We start from the raw sequence: 16,442 nt of genomic DNA, 5'->3' as shown, positions 1-16,442 counted from the left end.
GAAGAGCTTTGTTTTCCCCATCGCTGCACCTAGAACCAGATCCCCTTAAGCAGCAGTCTTTGGCAAGCAAATAAAGTGTATAAACACATGTAACTGAGAAATTTGGTAAGTATATAGGCTCCACATGGCAGGAGCCTACATGGATAGCATGATTACTACACTTGCCAGGTACCCTAATTATATGGAAATGTGTACAAATAAACAGTAATTTGATCAAATAGCTTAAGAATCTTGAGGAGACATGTTGTCCTACCACAAAGTTAGACCATAATTATGAGAGCAACTTGTCATATAGACCACAGGATTCTGAGAAGACTTTATGGAAGGATTATAGAGACATTTATTAGCTAATTTTGGATGATTAGTAAGATTTAAAAAGACAGAAACAAGAAAGACATTTACATAAGAATCAGTAAGATAAAAAATACAAGGTGTATTTCAGAATAATCGTTTTACTGTGATGTAAATACTGGTAAATAAAAGAGACAATCCAATAATCCTTTCTATATACCTGGGAGCTTTCCATGTGACAATAGACATGTTAGTTTGTGCACTTTTTGTGTTTATTTTTCTTTTATACTCATTATGCTTAAATATGGTCGCTAAATGTATTATTTTGAAATTCTTATATTAACTCTTAAGGGAAGACATAAAGATTGTGCATGAAGATTGCTATGTAATAACTTTGCTTTCTGCTTTTTAGCATATTATGTACATATATTCAGCACATGTATAAATAGAAAAGGGCAGAAGCTGTACTCAGATATCTTCGACTGTTCAGTCCTCTTGCTCTTCCTCCACAGTGGGAGGCCCTAGAATAGTATTTTTCCATGTGTCAGAGACATCAGTGGATTCCTTCATAAGCCTTTCTAGTCAGGACAGCAAGGCCCAGAAGAATGTGGTACTTCATGGGGTCCTGCAGAATGTCTGTGTCTGGGACCAAGTTATTTTTCCAGCCCTTGGTTCAGCTTTCCTGACTGTAGAACTCACAGCCCATTTGTTCAGGGGAATCACTCAACTCTATTCATAACCTGTTGCAGACTAGGCATGCAAAGCTCGGTTACTTTTGAATTGCTTGCTTAAAAAAAAATAAAAGCTAATAGAAACTGACACTGACGCAGATACTGACTTTTATACTTTGCCGGCAAAAGTATACAAGAGATTAAGAAATGTCTGCGAGTTTTACTTTTTCCTGATACTTTGTTGGTGTTGCATTCATCAAGAGAAAGTGAATTTAATAAATTTATTTGTGAATGACTAAAAGCTATTACAAATGTATGATGCCAATTAATATATGGTGTAATCTAGCAACCCACTCACTCCCTTTTTTTAGCCAGAACTGTGTGTCCGTATCAGTACCATCTCTAGCCTTTTAAGAGCGGAATTGTTAAACTCCCATATTACCAAATGTTTGTCCAGGCTTGTGTCCTTTGGCCAACATATTTAATAGATGCTGCATTAGGTGTCAGCAGTCGGAAATAACTTCTTTTCCAGAATGACATTTTTGAGCTGTACTGCTTTTTTTTTTAAATTTAATTTAGAACATATATGTTTAACATTTTACATGATTTAAAGTAGTCATATTGGTCATCAATGAGAAATAAAATTATGTGGTATATTTTATGCATCTTTTTCATGTCATTTGATACCGATCCACCCTGCCACATCCCTCCTCAAAATAGAACAAAGCTGTATTTTCTTTTGGACTGTAGATCGGCGGATGCTGTAGCCTCACTGTGTTCTGTGTGCGAGACAATAGGCTAACTCGAATACCCGCAGAGATGTCACAGGCCACAGAGCTTCATGTCCTAGACGTGGCAGGGAACAGGTAAGAATGTCCTGTCTCGCTTTCCTTAAGAGAAAAGTATGCACACACCCCAGTCTTTGCCATGAATCTTTGGGTATTACCTTTGCCCCATCTTACAGAACATCCTATTGATTGGGCAAATGACCCAGGCTCCAGAGAGTTCTTGAGTAATCAAACATGGGACACTTTAAACATTAAGTGGAAACTTCACAGAAATGCTTCCCAGGATGATAGTATAGTGAGCCCGAGAGGGAGGACACACAGGTCTTACCTTAGTTTTTATAACCAGCTTTTCTAAGTCAAAATGGGCCTTAGAGTTTCCTTTCTGCAAAATGAGCTTGGGTCAGTTTGAATTTTTCTTTTTTGGGTTGGGGGGGATTTGGGGTTCTCACTGTGTTGCCCAGGTCTCAAACTCCTGGGCTCAAACCACCCACTGGCCTGAGCCTCCCAAATAGCTGTGATAATAAGCAACCACTGTGCCCAACTGAACTGATCTTTAACCAGAGGTCTTGAAATGCTGTGTTGGTGGTTCTGACCCCCTTGAGATTATGAAGAGAATCATGCATTGTAAAGAAAATATTTTGTAAAGAAACTCATGTTTCCAGGGACTTTTTCTTTGTGGTACTAGGGATTGAACTCAGGGCCTCATGCTTGCTAGGCAGATGCTCTGTCACTTTGGTCCTGCAGGGACAATTACGTGATGAGAGAATCCACAGCCAGGGTCAAAGTACCCAGATGACTCAAGTCAACAGCCACCAGAGCAGCTTCCCCAAGGTCACAGCAGCGTACTTCTCATGGTCTGAGCCAGTCATCAGTGTCTGGAATATGCCTGCTTTTCACCTTTGTAGAACATAACTTTACTTCAGCCACTGTGACCTACTTTCACCACCCTAAATGTCCTCTGTACTGTCTACCACCTGGGCCTACACAAGTTGTTCTTTCTACCCGGGACCCTCTTCTCTGTCTCCCACCTTTGTTCTTCATCACTCATGTTTTTCTGTAGGAAGCTTTCCCTCTGAGTCTGCATTCAGACTTCCCCTGGTGTGTGCAGCCCTCCTACACAGGACGTTACAGGTAGGGATTCTAGTTTCTGTGTCAGTACATATCACTTGTCCCATCCCAGGGCCTGGCACGTAATAGATGCCAGGTAAATACTTGACAGAATGGGAACATTAATAGCTTCACAGAATGAACAGCATGGCCCTACACAGTGTCTTCTTTTATAGACTTCACTGCCAAATGGAACTTAAAAATTGCTTCTGAGTGTGATGTGGATGGATAAGAGAAAAAGTGTTCAGCCCGGGAAAGCTGGTCAGTGATTTCACATGGTAAAGGCCAGGAGTATATGAAGAGTGATAGGGGATTCTCTCCTGAGTGCTGATTAGCTGGTCACTGAGGTCAGGCGCAGCCACAATTTTTCATTCTTGCTATTGGATCAGAGACAGTAGGGCTTAGTCAGCTGCAATCTGGACGTGAGTTATAGCCTTACAGAATGCTCACCTTTTTAAAGGTTAATGCTTTCAAGATATCTCAGTGGATTCTTAAGACTGTGGGTGCTGGAACTCAGGATTGGTTTGGGATAAATGTGGAGTTTCTCACAGGAGCCTTTGGAACGGTTCTTTCCTGACTTGTCACCTCCAGCAAGGAAACCCAATGACCAAAGGGTCCTAGCTCTTGCCACACTGGTGAGCATGAATTTACATTGTTAATTCTTAAGCAGAAAGATGGTTTTGATGTGTAAAACCTGTCTTTCACATGCTTGAGGGCTTCATTCTTCAGTTCTCAGAAGAAAGGAAAGTGAAATTTTTTATTGTGCTTGGGCTGGGGTGGAGAAATCCAATTAAAAAGTTGAGTTGCATATCTGTCATCTGAGTCAGTTAAGTGTGCCATTTAGCACATGCATAAGTAGATTTATAACCAAATTTTAAGCCTACTAAAATGTTTTATCATGACTTGTATGAAAGTATCGCTATTGAAACTTACAAAAGAAGAAAAGACTACCAGCCTTATAGCTTTGCAGAAACACCAAACCATGGAAGAGCATACAAAACACAACAGAAGTTTCTGTCTCTTCTCAAGCATATAAAAATAGCACTTGCAGCTGGGCATCAGTGGCTCAATGCCTGTTATCTTAGCTACTTGGGAGGCTGAGATTGGGAGGATTGCAGCATGAGACCAACCTGGGCAAATACTTCATGAGACCCCCATCTCCAAAATACCAGAGCCAGATGGGCTGGAAGTGTGGCTCAGGTGGTAGATGCCTGTTTTGTAGGCATGAAGTCCTGTGTTCAAACCCCATCCCCACCAAAAAAAAGCACTTGCCAGCAGGGAAGACTGCATGCACGAATGCAGAAACTTTCTTTATGTGTCAGATAGGGCCAGTTATAGCAAAATGATGCTACAGTACCACTTGAAAACTGAGTATCAAACCTTCTGTGACAGTGTGGACAAAAGTGGTTTTATCATCAGCTTCCTTGGGCACAAGATACAGAATTTTTTAATCCTTAGTAAACTTCCTAGAAATAGCCATCACTCAATAAACACAGTGTGCTTGAGAACCTCCCGGCAATATCCAAACTACCAAATATTAGAAATAGTGTCTGTCAGTGGAGAATCGTTTGTACCTTCGAATTTTGTGTTGAGACTAATTTAAAATGTTTACTAAAATTAAACGTAAAAATATTAAAAGACAACACAACAGTATAGCCATGCTGTGGAACACTAAGCAGTCAAAAAATGAGATTTTTTTTTTTCCCCTCTGTGTAGTAACATGAAGGAGATCTGTGATGCTGAGTGAATGATATATGCTGCCTTTATTTTTTGTTTTCTAAAGTAAAATCTTCTCTGTGCATTACACCAAAATATTCACAGTCGTTCCCCTAGAGGATGGGTGAAGACTTGAGGTTCTAGGGGGCTTTCTTTTTTTTTCTCTTAATTTTTTTGGCAGTCCTGGGGTTTGAACTCAGGGCCTTGAGCTTGCTAGGCAGGCACTCTACCACGTGAGTCATGCCTCCAGCTAATTTTTTAAAATATGCTTTTAAACATTTTTGAAAACTGCTTAAAACTAAAAGTCTCTATAGGAGATGATAAGCAGATGAAAACTGCAGATGACAAGCAGATGAAACACTGAATGGTAAGTAATGTCCAGCCATTAGGTTAACATTAGATTAGTCAGTAGGCCTTGCTTTTTTATTATATATGTTTGAGAAGGAAATTCTGGATAGTTCTGAGCATGGAAGGTCCCTTGAGGCTGGGCTGGTCATTGATGTAACTGAATTTGGAGACTCACGGTTTGGTTATTCCTTCACTTCCACCCTTGTACCATTGGCTTAAATCATACCCAGGGGCTTTTTATTTCTGGTCAGTGTGACCCTAAATAGAGCATAGAGATGTGTACAAATGGTGTGGTTCCTGATGTTAACTCTGTTTCTTCTATAGTTTACAGAAGGTACCAGAAGCCAAAAATGTATCATTAACTCCTATGAAAAGCAGGAATATATTTTTTATCCACTTTTTGGTTGTAGCTTGATGGTTCTCAGGAGAGAAACTGTGTGTGTCTTTTTTTGCCCAGGCCACAGCTTAACTCAGAGATTCAGCCAGGCCCACAGAATCTGTGTGCAGCAGGGACAGGGCTCTTTTTTCTCTGGGAAAGCTTCCGTCCACAAGACAATTGAGAGCGAGCTTGTGTGTGCTGTGAACTTGGCCAGTAGTGTCCATTTTAAAGCTGGCACTTTATTTGCAGGAAAACTGGTGTTTTAGATGACACATTAATCTGGGTTGAATTATGATTATAAGATCTGTTGTTGCAGAGCCTAGTAATTTATTTTAGCGTTTATCATCCTGTTTGTCATCCTTGGAGGCTGTTATTTGTTAGCGATGATCTTTTGACCTTTTTACACATGCCTTTACTGTAGCATTTGGCTGGGAAGCTGGTTATTAGCTCGAGGAGTTACGATGACCTTATTTAAATGTACGTCTTTTGTGCCAGTCTTTAAGTCTTGATTTTCTTCCTTGTGCTGTGCTGATTGAGAAAGGAGAGATTCTGACCATGCCCTTCTTGCCCAAAACTTGAAGCTTTAAACACTAAAGAGCTTAACTCTTATTTTGATGGAAACAGAAATCTTTAAAAGAAACTATTCTTGGATTAAGAAAATGTGGTATCTATACACAATGGAATTCTATGCAGCCATGAAGAAGAACGAAATGTTATCATTCGCTGGTAAATGGATGGAATTGGAGAACATCATTCTGAGTGAGGTTAGCCTGGCTCAAAGGACCAAAAATCGTATGTTCTCCCTCATATGTGGACATTAGATCAAGGGCAAACACAACAAGGGGATTGGACTCTGAGCACATGATAAAAGCGAGAGCACACAAGGGAGGGGTGAGGATAGGTAAGACACCTAAAAAACTAGCTAGCATTTGTTGCCCTTAATGCAGAGAAACTAAAGCAGATACCTTAAAGCAACTGAGGCCAATAGGAAAAGGGGACCAGGAACTAGAGAAAAGGTTAGATCAAAAAGAATTAACCTAGAAGGTAACACCCACGCACAGGAAATCAATGTGAGTCAATGCCCTGTATAGCTATCCTTATCTCAACCAGCAAAACCCCTTGTTCCTTCCTATTATTGCTTATACTCTCTCTACAACAAAATTAGAGATAAGGGCAAAATAGTTTCTGCTGGGTATTGAGGGGGGGAGCGGGAGGGGGTGGAGTGGGTGGTAAGGGAGGGGGTGGGGGCAGGGGGGAGAAATAAACCAAGCCTTGTATGCACATATGAATAATAAAAGAAAAATGAAAAAAAAAAAAAAAGAAACTATTCTTTTGTTCCATGAAATGAGAGAATGATGCTCATGGACCCTTCACAGTGAGTAAGGAATGGATCTTCTTTTTTGATGGTTCTAGAGAGTGACCCAGGGCCTCACACACACTAGGCAAATGCTCCATCACTGGAGCTATGCCTTTGCTGGTTTTTGTTGTTGTTGTTTGTTTGTTTGTTGTTGCAGTGACGGGGTCTCACTGCGTTTGCCTGACCAACCTTGAACTCACAATCCACCTCCGAGTAGCTGGGATACAGGCACATGCCACCACATGCAGCTGATATTCTTGAAAAAAAATCTACGTTACAAAGTCTGGCAAATACATGTGTTTAACTTGATTGCATTTGAGTGAATGTGCACAGCTTTTGGGTGGAGGGAGAAGTAATTTTTGTTTAAGCACAAGAGAGTTCACTTTCTGTCTCACTTGAAGAACAAATGCCCCTGAGGGAAGAGAGGTGGCGATGAGAGTCTGTTTTCCCTCGGGTTCTTTTAGACGTCCTCCTCATGCTGTGAGCAGTTCTAGGATTGAAACATACAGCTTTCTATCCCAGTGTGGCCCTCATTTGTGAAAAGCTATAATGTGCACTTACAGTATTTTATTACAGTATTTTCATGGGCACTTCCACATGTGCAGTTTTCATGGATGTGCTGACTTCAGAACCCATCCCTCCACGTCATAGAGCACTGTGCTACTCAGCCCTATACCCAGCACAGGTGTGGCATGACCAGCCTTCACTGCACCAATTGTTAAAGAAAAGGAAATATTTTCTCACCTCTGTAACTAACACATCAAACATCTTTTACAACACATATTATTACAGTGAAAAGTTTGCCGATAACATGGACATTAATGCTTTCTGTGCACTTTGATGTATCTTCATTTATTAAGGTAAAACTTAACCAGTTTATGCCTATACTTTACTGAGATGAGTTTGTGTTGTTTTGATTTTTTTTTCTTTTTAAATTATTATTTTTATACTACAGGGAAATAGTTGAATTCACCCCCCTCCACCATTCTCCTTTATCCCTTCTCCCCCCATTCCTGGAACAGCTTCAGCAGGTGTCAGTTTTCCATTTACATGAATATATACTATTCTCCCTTCTAGCCCTTTCCTTATATCCTCCTCCCTCCCACTGGTACCAGCCCCGCCCAGACAGGACCTGCTTTTCCTTCCTGTTTCAGATGAGTTTTGTAATACTGAAATACAACTTCTTTTCATGTTTTCACATATTACCCCAAGTTCTGTCTACTCAAAATGGTACAAATGTGTGATCATGCAATATTAATTTATTGATAAGCTATAGGTCAGTTTCCCACATACATTAAGTAGAGGTAGGCGTGTGTCTCTCTGATGAAGTCACTTCTACAGTTGATACACAATTTAGTAACATGGAGCCATCCTTCCAGTGAGAACATTTGATTAAATACAAAGCTAAGCTGCTTAAACCTTACCTTCCAGGTATTCATATAGGTTAGTTGTTTCCAGTTTCAAGGTTTGGTTGTCATTTAGTGTGCAGCATTGGCTTTTCCTAACACAGAGCTTTCCTTCTTGGCACTGGACATTTGGGGCCAGGTGCTTCTTTGTTGGTGGACTGTCCTGTGCATGACAGGGTGTTGACAGTTGACCCTGGCCTCTACCTGCTAGATTCCAGTAGCACTTTGTCCTCCATCCAGTTACGACAACCAAAAATGTCTCCAGGATACCGACAGTTACACCTGTCTGAGAGCCACTGCACTGACGGGCTCTTTGAGTCCCTCAGTACATTTTCTTTACAAAACAGATCTTACGGGTTGTCGCCAACCTGTGGAATCTGTGTGTAAGCACAAAAACAAAGCCAATCTTTAGGTGTCACATTACAGCTTTGAAGGTGCTCTCACGTGGACTGCCTCGTATGAAACAGAACAATCCGATGCGAATATTACTTACGACCTCAGAGTCTGCGAAGTGGGCGGCATCTCTAGAACCTGAAGGATGAAAGTGTAGATGGAGTACTTGCAATAGTCTGCCCTGGAATCAAATGCAGCCAGTGAATATGGTTCTCAGTCTTTATTTCAGCTGCAGCTTAAACTCTTGGGCCCTCCAGCCATCTCCTTCCGCCCATCCTGACTTGCCAGGTGCACCTTTGCCTCACACCAGCCCTTTCGGTGGGACTGTGCCCTGTGAGGCAGGAAGAGCTGTTTCCAGATTCTTCCAATTTCAATGGCTAGTTTTTCCTCATTTATTGCCCTTCTCTACTTGACAAGAGCAGATGTCTTATGTGATTATAAAAACAGCATCCTTTTTGTTTGTTTTTGGTGGGACTGGGGTTTGAACTCAGGGTGTCACACTTGCAAAGCAGAAGCTCTACCACTTGAGCCATACCTCCAGTCCATTTCGCTCTGGTTATTTTGGAGATGAGGTCTCACAAACTGTTTGCCACGGCTGGCCTCAAACCTCAATCCTCCCAACCTCAGCCTCCTAAATAACTAGAATTACAGGCATGAGCCACTGGCCTGCAGTTTAAGAACGTCTTTTTGTACTTTGAACCCAGTCCCAGGAAACTCATTTTCATTTTCTCCCTGTTTTTATTGACAGGAATTGATTTTCTGACAGCATTTGAGGTTGTGATGTCTCCTTTGTTTATGTCAGGTTGCTGCATCTGCCTTTATCACTGACCACCTTGAAGCTGAAGGCTTTGTGGTTATCTGACAACCAGTCCCAGCCTCTGCTCACATTCCAGACTGACATGGACCACACTACAGGGGAGAAGATTCTGACCTGTGTCTTACTTCCTCAGCTGCCTTCTGAACCTACTTGCCAAGGTGAGTGTAAGGACAGTGTTCACATGGCCACCAAAGCGAGTAGGAACTGATGTCTGCCTGCAAGGCCCCCCAGCTCACCTGCCTGTGCTTGTGTTTTCTGATTACCACTAGAGCCCAGGTTGAGGACATTGTTGGTCTCCTCTGGTAGGGAGCCCCTGCATCTTGCAGATCAAGGGCCACTCACACCTGTTTATCATGTCTGAAATTACGTTACCAGCCTTTTGGTTTTGAATTATTAAGGCCGAAAATATACTACTCCTAAAAAGGGTAGCAGTCCCTTAAAATCCAAACTGATAATTCAAAGGATTAGCACTTAACCCACAGCACACTGTTTTCAAGCCGGGTAGTGGTGTAGAGTTTTATATCTTTACTTTGTAAAGTGTATGGTTTTTAAAAAAATACTTACACTAACATCAAAATGCTCTAATAAATCCTTTGCAGAGAGCTGGGTTTAGATGAACTGGAGTCTCCTAGGGGAGTAACAGCACCCAAGCAGGAGGGTCCTGAAATCACCACGCCAGTCCTAACTGGTGAGGTTTTAAGATTCTAAGAGAAAAATGTGGTAGACTTTCATTAAGAAAAGTGCCAGCATCCTTGAAGCCATGCCACTGTCAGAAAAATACTGAAGTAATTGTGAAAAAAAGAAGTAGTAGAAAGGACTGTTTAAATTACTGACATTCTATAAGGAAAGATTAAATGTATTAATTTAGGAGATATTTTATGTAATCTCGGAGAGAATTATGCATCATTAAAAAAGGAGGCCTTTTGCTTTATTTACTTTCTGGTTTTTTTTTTTTTTTTTTAACAAAAAACAAAGACTTGGAGGTTGAGACAGTGGTTTGCCCCCTGCCAAACACCTGTTTGGTGTTTTCCCACCTGGTTCCCCATATGGAATCTGTCCCGTCAGTCAGTCACTAAGTCACAGCATAGCAATTGCTAGTCACATGAAGCAGCGTTCCCTGCTGAGGTGGTCTCTGTCACTGCAGAGAACCTGCCTCGCTGTAGTGCACTGGAGAGCCTTGTGAATGACGTCTCCGATGAAGCCTGGAACGAGCGTGCAGTGCACAGGGTCAGCGCGATCCGGTTTCTGGAGGACGAGAAGGATGAAGAGGATAGCGAAACGGTATGTCAATGGACACTCTTTGCCTTCATGGACATCAGAGTTAAAATCTTTCCAAGATTCAGTCAAGATGGTCATTCAGTCAAGATAGCACGTCCTCTGTGTTGTCTCAGCATTTAGAAAATTTGCTTTATATGAAACAAATCTAGGTATTTCAGGTACTGAGTCACAAAATGTAAGTAGGGGAAATGGAGCTTTTTATTGTTATCCGAATAGTTTATGGTTCTATTTTTTTGTTATGGTTTCCACTTCTGTCCTCTTCTGTTTCCTTAAAATTGGGAATTTTCTCTCTGTTTTTATTTCTTTGGGAATGAACCCTCCCACCCCATTTATGGCTGTGTCATATTGACTCAATCCACAGATCATGATGTGACTAAGTACCAGACTTCTCTCTTTTCTTCATATAACCAGGTCATCTTAGCCTTACGTTGACTGCCTGTGTTCTTAGTTGTACTACTTTGACAAGTAGTCATTCAAAAATCAGGAACAGATTTGAAAAAAACCTCTTCCATTCTCTAGGTCTCCAGGAACCAGTGATAGCTCTTGACCTCTTATCAGATGACTTTGACTTTTTAAACTCCTTGCGCCAATGGAGATCATAAGCAGTGCTTAAAGGGAGCACTTGCAGCACCCCAAATAAAGGGTGACTTTTTTCAGTTAGTGCTCATAATCTTTGAAATTCCCACTGTCAGGAGATGGAACTTGAGGCGTTACAGCAGCAGAGTGCAACGTGGGAATTAGGTATAACAAAATAAGTTCGCCAGTGTCTCTGTAATGCTCACCACAGATCTGTGTAGTTATTGCTTTATTGCAATAATTGCTTCAGTAATGCTTCCAGTGTTGTGTTAACCTAATGTGGTTCCTCCTGAAACTCCAGGATAGGTCATTTGAAACATATAAACTCTGTTTTATGAGCTGATGAGCAAGTAACATATTAAATAATACAAAATTTTACAAATTGCCCATCCCTGTTACTTAACATCTAGCACTGTGGTCTTTATTGGAAGAATGTGAACTTCCATCAGTGGGTCATATGAATGGCAGACTCAGCGACAAAATAAGAAATGAAGTCTTCCTTTTTTGTTTCCCTTTTTCTTCAATTCCCGTACCTCAAAGGTTGAAGGAAGCCAGAACCACTTTCAGTAGACTATTCTAGTAAATTTAACTTAGAAGTTTTTATTTATTTGTTTACTTCTTTTCTTCCTCTACACCCCATAATTACATCTTTAGAATTTGTTATTTTCTTTATGTTTGTGGAAACTTATTTTACATTAATTTCATTTTAAAAGCATTCGGTTAGAAGTAATCCTTCTGTCATGACTAGATAAGTTACACGAAACACTTTCATCTTCCATTAACCACCAGTGAGCACTTGACAAATGCACATAGCTCTGAAGAAAGCTTTTCCACCCACTTGAACTCATAATTTCTAAGGTGGTAAGATTTGCCTTGGAATGCTAATGCCTTGAAGTCACATATTTTGAAAAGGTAATGGAACAAAACCAAAATACTCACTCCACTTTTGTTTTCAGAGAACACTTCTAAGGCGAGCCACTCCCCACCCAGGGGAGTTAAAGAACATGAAAAAGACAGTGGAGAATTTACGAAATGACATGAACACGGCTAGGGGACTGGATTCAAACAAAAACGAGGTCAGCCATGCCACTGACCGAGTTACCACGTCCGTGTAGAGCTTCACGCCAGGTTTTACCTCCCGCGTCTTCCCCTGCTGTGGAGACAACCTTCCCGTCTGCTTCTGAGGAGCCTCCTCGGTCTTTCGTCCTCACCAGCACCTGCGTGTCACCTCCCTGTGTCTAATGTCTAGATGCTGCTGTCCCTCAGGAAGTGCCTTACTCATCCCTCAACCCATCCTCCCACCAGTGGTCTCCTGGCCTGGTTTTTTGTTTTTTATTATTATTTCAGTTATTTGTAATAAGTAGAACACACTACTGTCAACATCTGACCTTCATTTTTGTCATAGGTGGGGTTGAGGAAGAGCAGGAAGGGAAGTTTTTAGTCCTCTTCCTCTCAATACAGTGCGGGGACACTTTGAACCCAAGTTCTTTTGGACTTACTGATGAGAGGTAATTTTATGTGTGGGAAAAATAGATAATTTTTTTAACCTTTTTTGGCAGCTCAGATGGTGTAAATTTAAAAATTTTGTATAGGTATTTCGTAACAAAAAATATGTATTTCTTTTTTGTTATTTTATCTTGAAGACGGTACATATTTTAGTATTTGTGCAGAAAAAAACAAACCAGTCCTAAAGTATTTGTTTTTATTTTTACCATCCACTTGTGCCTTACTGTATCCTGTGTCAATGTCAAACCAGTTGTACACAGTGGCATCCTTGGACAGTGAGATGAGAATGGAAATGTGGTCATTTTAAAGCAGTGTTGCATCTTACTCAATAATCTACCTGGTGGATATGTTTTTAACCAAAAAGATGAATTTATCAATGATTTGGAAGTTATATCAGTTGATTTTTATTTGAGAAAGACTGCTGATGTTTCATTTCCTCCACTTTAACTTTTAATTCATAACTGTTTCCTAAAGAGTGTGGTGTCAGGCTGTGCCTATTCCTAAGGTGTGTACCATTTGTTTTAAGAAAACGGGGCAGAAAAGCACAAAAAAGAGAAAACTGGTTCAGAAGTTCCATGAATAAATAAATTATGTACTGCAAAAGAATGATTCTTACTGAAGAAAGCTTTAAACATTTTATATCCGGATACGAGACCACAATAAAGCCAAAATAACCTACTACCATAGTAGAAATGTTGCTGTCTTTATAAGTGCAATTTGATTTGTAAATGTAATTTGAATCAAAGTATTACAGAATACCTGCTTTGAGATTTAATTTTAAATCTGCTAATTTAAGGGGTATGAGGTATGTTTTGGTGTGTTTCTGTTGGTTTCTTTTTTGTATGCTGTGATAAATGAGAAATGAAAACAGCCACTCAACAATGTTGTGTCTGGGAAAATGATGTGGGGTTTTTGTGGGGGGAGGGGTGGGGACAGGATTTTTGTCCATGAAATAAACTCACCCTGGACACTGGCCATACAGCTTTTTAAAGTTAATTATTAATTTGTGTGTTCAAATGATAGTAGGTAGCTGAACGCTCTGACAATGTACTCCCATCCATAAAGTATCTAAATTACCAGTTAGTTTTGAGTAACCTCCATGAGTTTGGCATTCATGTGTTGCTTTTCCACATAGGGCAGAACCCAAAACTGCCTTCAACACTGGCTCATAATTGTGGGTTGTGGCTGTCTGGCCAGTTGGACTCCCTGTAAACCATTTTCAGCAGACTAACTCCAATACTTTCTGTTCCTTCTGTACATCTACTCTGGGTTCAGTTAGCTTTTTAGGTTATGTTTTATTTTTAAAATTATTTATTGAGTTGAAAGTTCATGAAACCTAAGTGGTTTTCAGCTAGATAGTTACATGCTTTGCTCCCTAAACCCAGGGGACCCATTTTCTTTTCTTCATTTCAATACTTTGGTATGTTGTGTTTTTGTTTTAAGCCTATGCAGCTTACAGATGAGCAAATTGGTTTTATTTAAGGGGGGTCATCTATCTTGACACCAAAGAACAAACAGAACTCACAAGGTGTTTATTTGTTTTCATACAAAGCTCATGCTTTTCTACTCAGTTTATCATGGCTTTAGTGAATTAGAAGGGTAGGTATGTGTGTGTGTTTAATTTTTTCTAGGACATGATATGTGCCTGATTATTTCCTTTGGCCCATTTCTTTATTTCTTACTTACCTGGATAGCTGGTTTGGTTTTTGTTGCTGTTGTTTTCACTTTGGGGCATTTTGTTTCATCTAAATCTTTTGTGCTGGTTTTAACTTCAGAATACTGAGACCAAACTTAAGCTTCACAATGGAATCAGTTTAACAGTGGCAACTTGAGAAATTTAATTATGGGAAACCGTACCTTCCCTTGTGAGATTGGTGTCAAAAGTTCCTGACCTTTCTCTAGGGATAGCACTGTCAGCTCCCACCCTCCCTGCCGGGCCCTTCCTTTAGGAAGGGAGGAGCACCATGTGGGGCCTATTTGTTTTATGGGAGTGGCAGGTAAAAGCGGGAACTGAGGTTAGCAGGACCTGCTCTCCCACTTCTGCCAGAGTCCCTTATTTTCTTTTTAGCGGGGAAATTATACCTCTGTGGATAAAACAGAAATTTAGACGGGCTGAAATGAAGTCATTGATCATGAAAAGAGAGACTGAGGAGAAATTGCAGAATGTTTGCCTGGTTGTTTTTTCTTGGCAAGTTTGAAGGAGTCTTTCTTCTGCCTGACCAGCTCTTTCTGTTTTAAAAAGCTTGGTATCTGCTAGCCAAGAGAGAAAATGCAAGTGGAATCACTCCCCATCTTGCACAGAAGCTCTTCTACCATCAACTGTGAGATCTGCCACGCCCGAGAAGACACACTTAATGAGTGGGAGGAGGCTGGGAAAAATTCTTTCTGTGTCAGAGTTACTCCAGAAAGCCCGCCCTGCCCTTGTCAAACTGACCAGCACTGCCACAGGCAGGCGTACCAGTTGGTGCCTGGTGAGGCTGCACAAATACTTTCTAGAGGGGCTATGCTGGAGCTTCTTACTGATAGATGATGGTTAAGGGTACTGCAGCTGTGTGATGTCCTCAGAGAGCTGAAATTTCACTTCACCAATTATTGTTGACTTACTTCCTCCAATGTTCCAAAGAGCCAATTAAAATGACCAAAAAAAAAAAAACCATCTTTTTATTACGGAAAATTCAAGATACCCAAAAGTATATGATGAAACTTCATATGCCTGTCACTCTCCTTCATTAAGTGTTAATACTAAGTCTTTTTAAAGGAGCCAAATTTTGTCTTAACATACATTCATGAAACGTTGGCTGTACAACGAAATTTAAGAAAGAAACACAGATTTGGGAAACTTTTTCACATCTCAGGGTCTCAGGTCCTTAATCTCTAAAATGAAGCAGTAATACCTCTTATAGGAGGGAGGACTAAAGGGGATATGTTAAAACACAAACTCAGCAAGTGGTTGGCGCTACTTACAAAGGCCTTGCTGCTGTTACTGCTACAGCAGTGTCATTAGTGGCTCTGTAATCCCTGCCACCCAGTCAACAGGAGGTGACCGGGTAGGTAGGGTTCTCAGGATTGAGGATGCACAGTACTGACAGAGAAAGCTTTGCCTGAACACTTTTTCACCTGTGAGTTACGTAATAGATGAGGGGAATTTTTTTTTTTCCAGACAGTCTCACCATCTCACTATGTAACCCAGCTGGCCTTGAACTCATGAACCTCAACAGCTGGGATTACAGGTGTGCAGTGTAGGAAATAATGGGGTGCCCCTGGGTATAGGAATATGGTAGTTACAACGCTGCCTTTCCTGAGCCCCACACCAAGCTAACAGACGTAATTTTCTAAGGTAACATGAGGTAGGTGGTGGCATTTCCATTTTGCAAAGGAAAGAATTAAGATTCAAATAATTTCATAAATTGCTCAAGATGAAACAAAGTTGGGATTTAAATTCGCATCCCTGTTGACGAGGGTGTGAGATTTCAATTACTTCTTTCTTTTCCATTGCTTCTCTCCCCTGGCCACAGTACTGTGAACTTGTAATTACATTTATGCTTCTGTTTGTTGTAGGGGTGGTGGTTCTGTTTTAAGTTATTGAGGCAACCCAGGCCTGGGTTATGAACAAAGACTAGCATGGAACTGAGTGAAATTTATGCAAAGTTGGGCCTTCATTTGTGTCTACTCATAGTTACAAATGCTATGAGTCTGCATCCTCCAGCCCTCCTACCACTCCATGCCATGGTGCCCTACTGTGAGGGCCATGAAAATGCTCAGAGGTTCTTTGCTCTACCATCTTAAACTGTGTGCAAGTTGTAAGGAAC

At 40.8% G+C, this 16,442-nt stretch overlaps 1 protein-coding gene across 2 annotated transcripts in view; it reads left to right on the top strand.

The window, feature by feature from the left end:
- Lrrc1 (leucine rich repeat containing 1) overlaps positions 1 to 13,608 on the top strand; it is a 129,680-nt gene extending 116,072 nt beyond the window's left edge. For both annotated transcript variants that reach the window (XM_020155398.2, XM_074081917.1), the window contains exons 11-14: positions 1,713 to 1,828; positions 9,259 to 9,431; positions 10,418 to 10,554; positions 12,084 to 13,608. In XM_020155398.2, coding sequence (XP_020010987.1) covers positions 1,713 to 1,828; positions 9,259 to 9,431; positions 10,418 to 10,554; positions 12,084 to 12,242 — 585 coding nt within the window. In that variant the 3' untranslated portion in view covers positions 12,243 to 13,608. The remainder of the gene's footprint in view (positions 1 to 1,712; positions 1,829 to 9,258; positions 9,432 to 10,417; positions 10,555 to 12,083) is intronic.
- Positions 13,609 to 16,442: the final 2,834 nt, after the last annotated feature.

This window comes from Castor canadensis, chromosome 8, assembly GCF_047511655.1.
Source record: "Castor canadensis chromosome 8, mCasCan1.hap1v2, whole genome shotgun sequence".
NCBI lineage: Eukaryota > Metazoa > Chordata > Mammalia > Rodentia > Castoridae > Castor > Castor canadensis.
The sequence above is the reverse complement of the archived record's forward strand: the minus strand, read 5'-3'. Positions and strand labels throughout refer to the sequence as shown.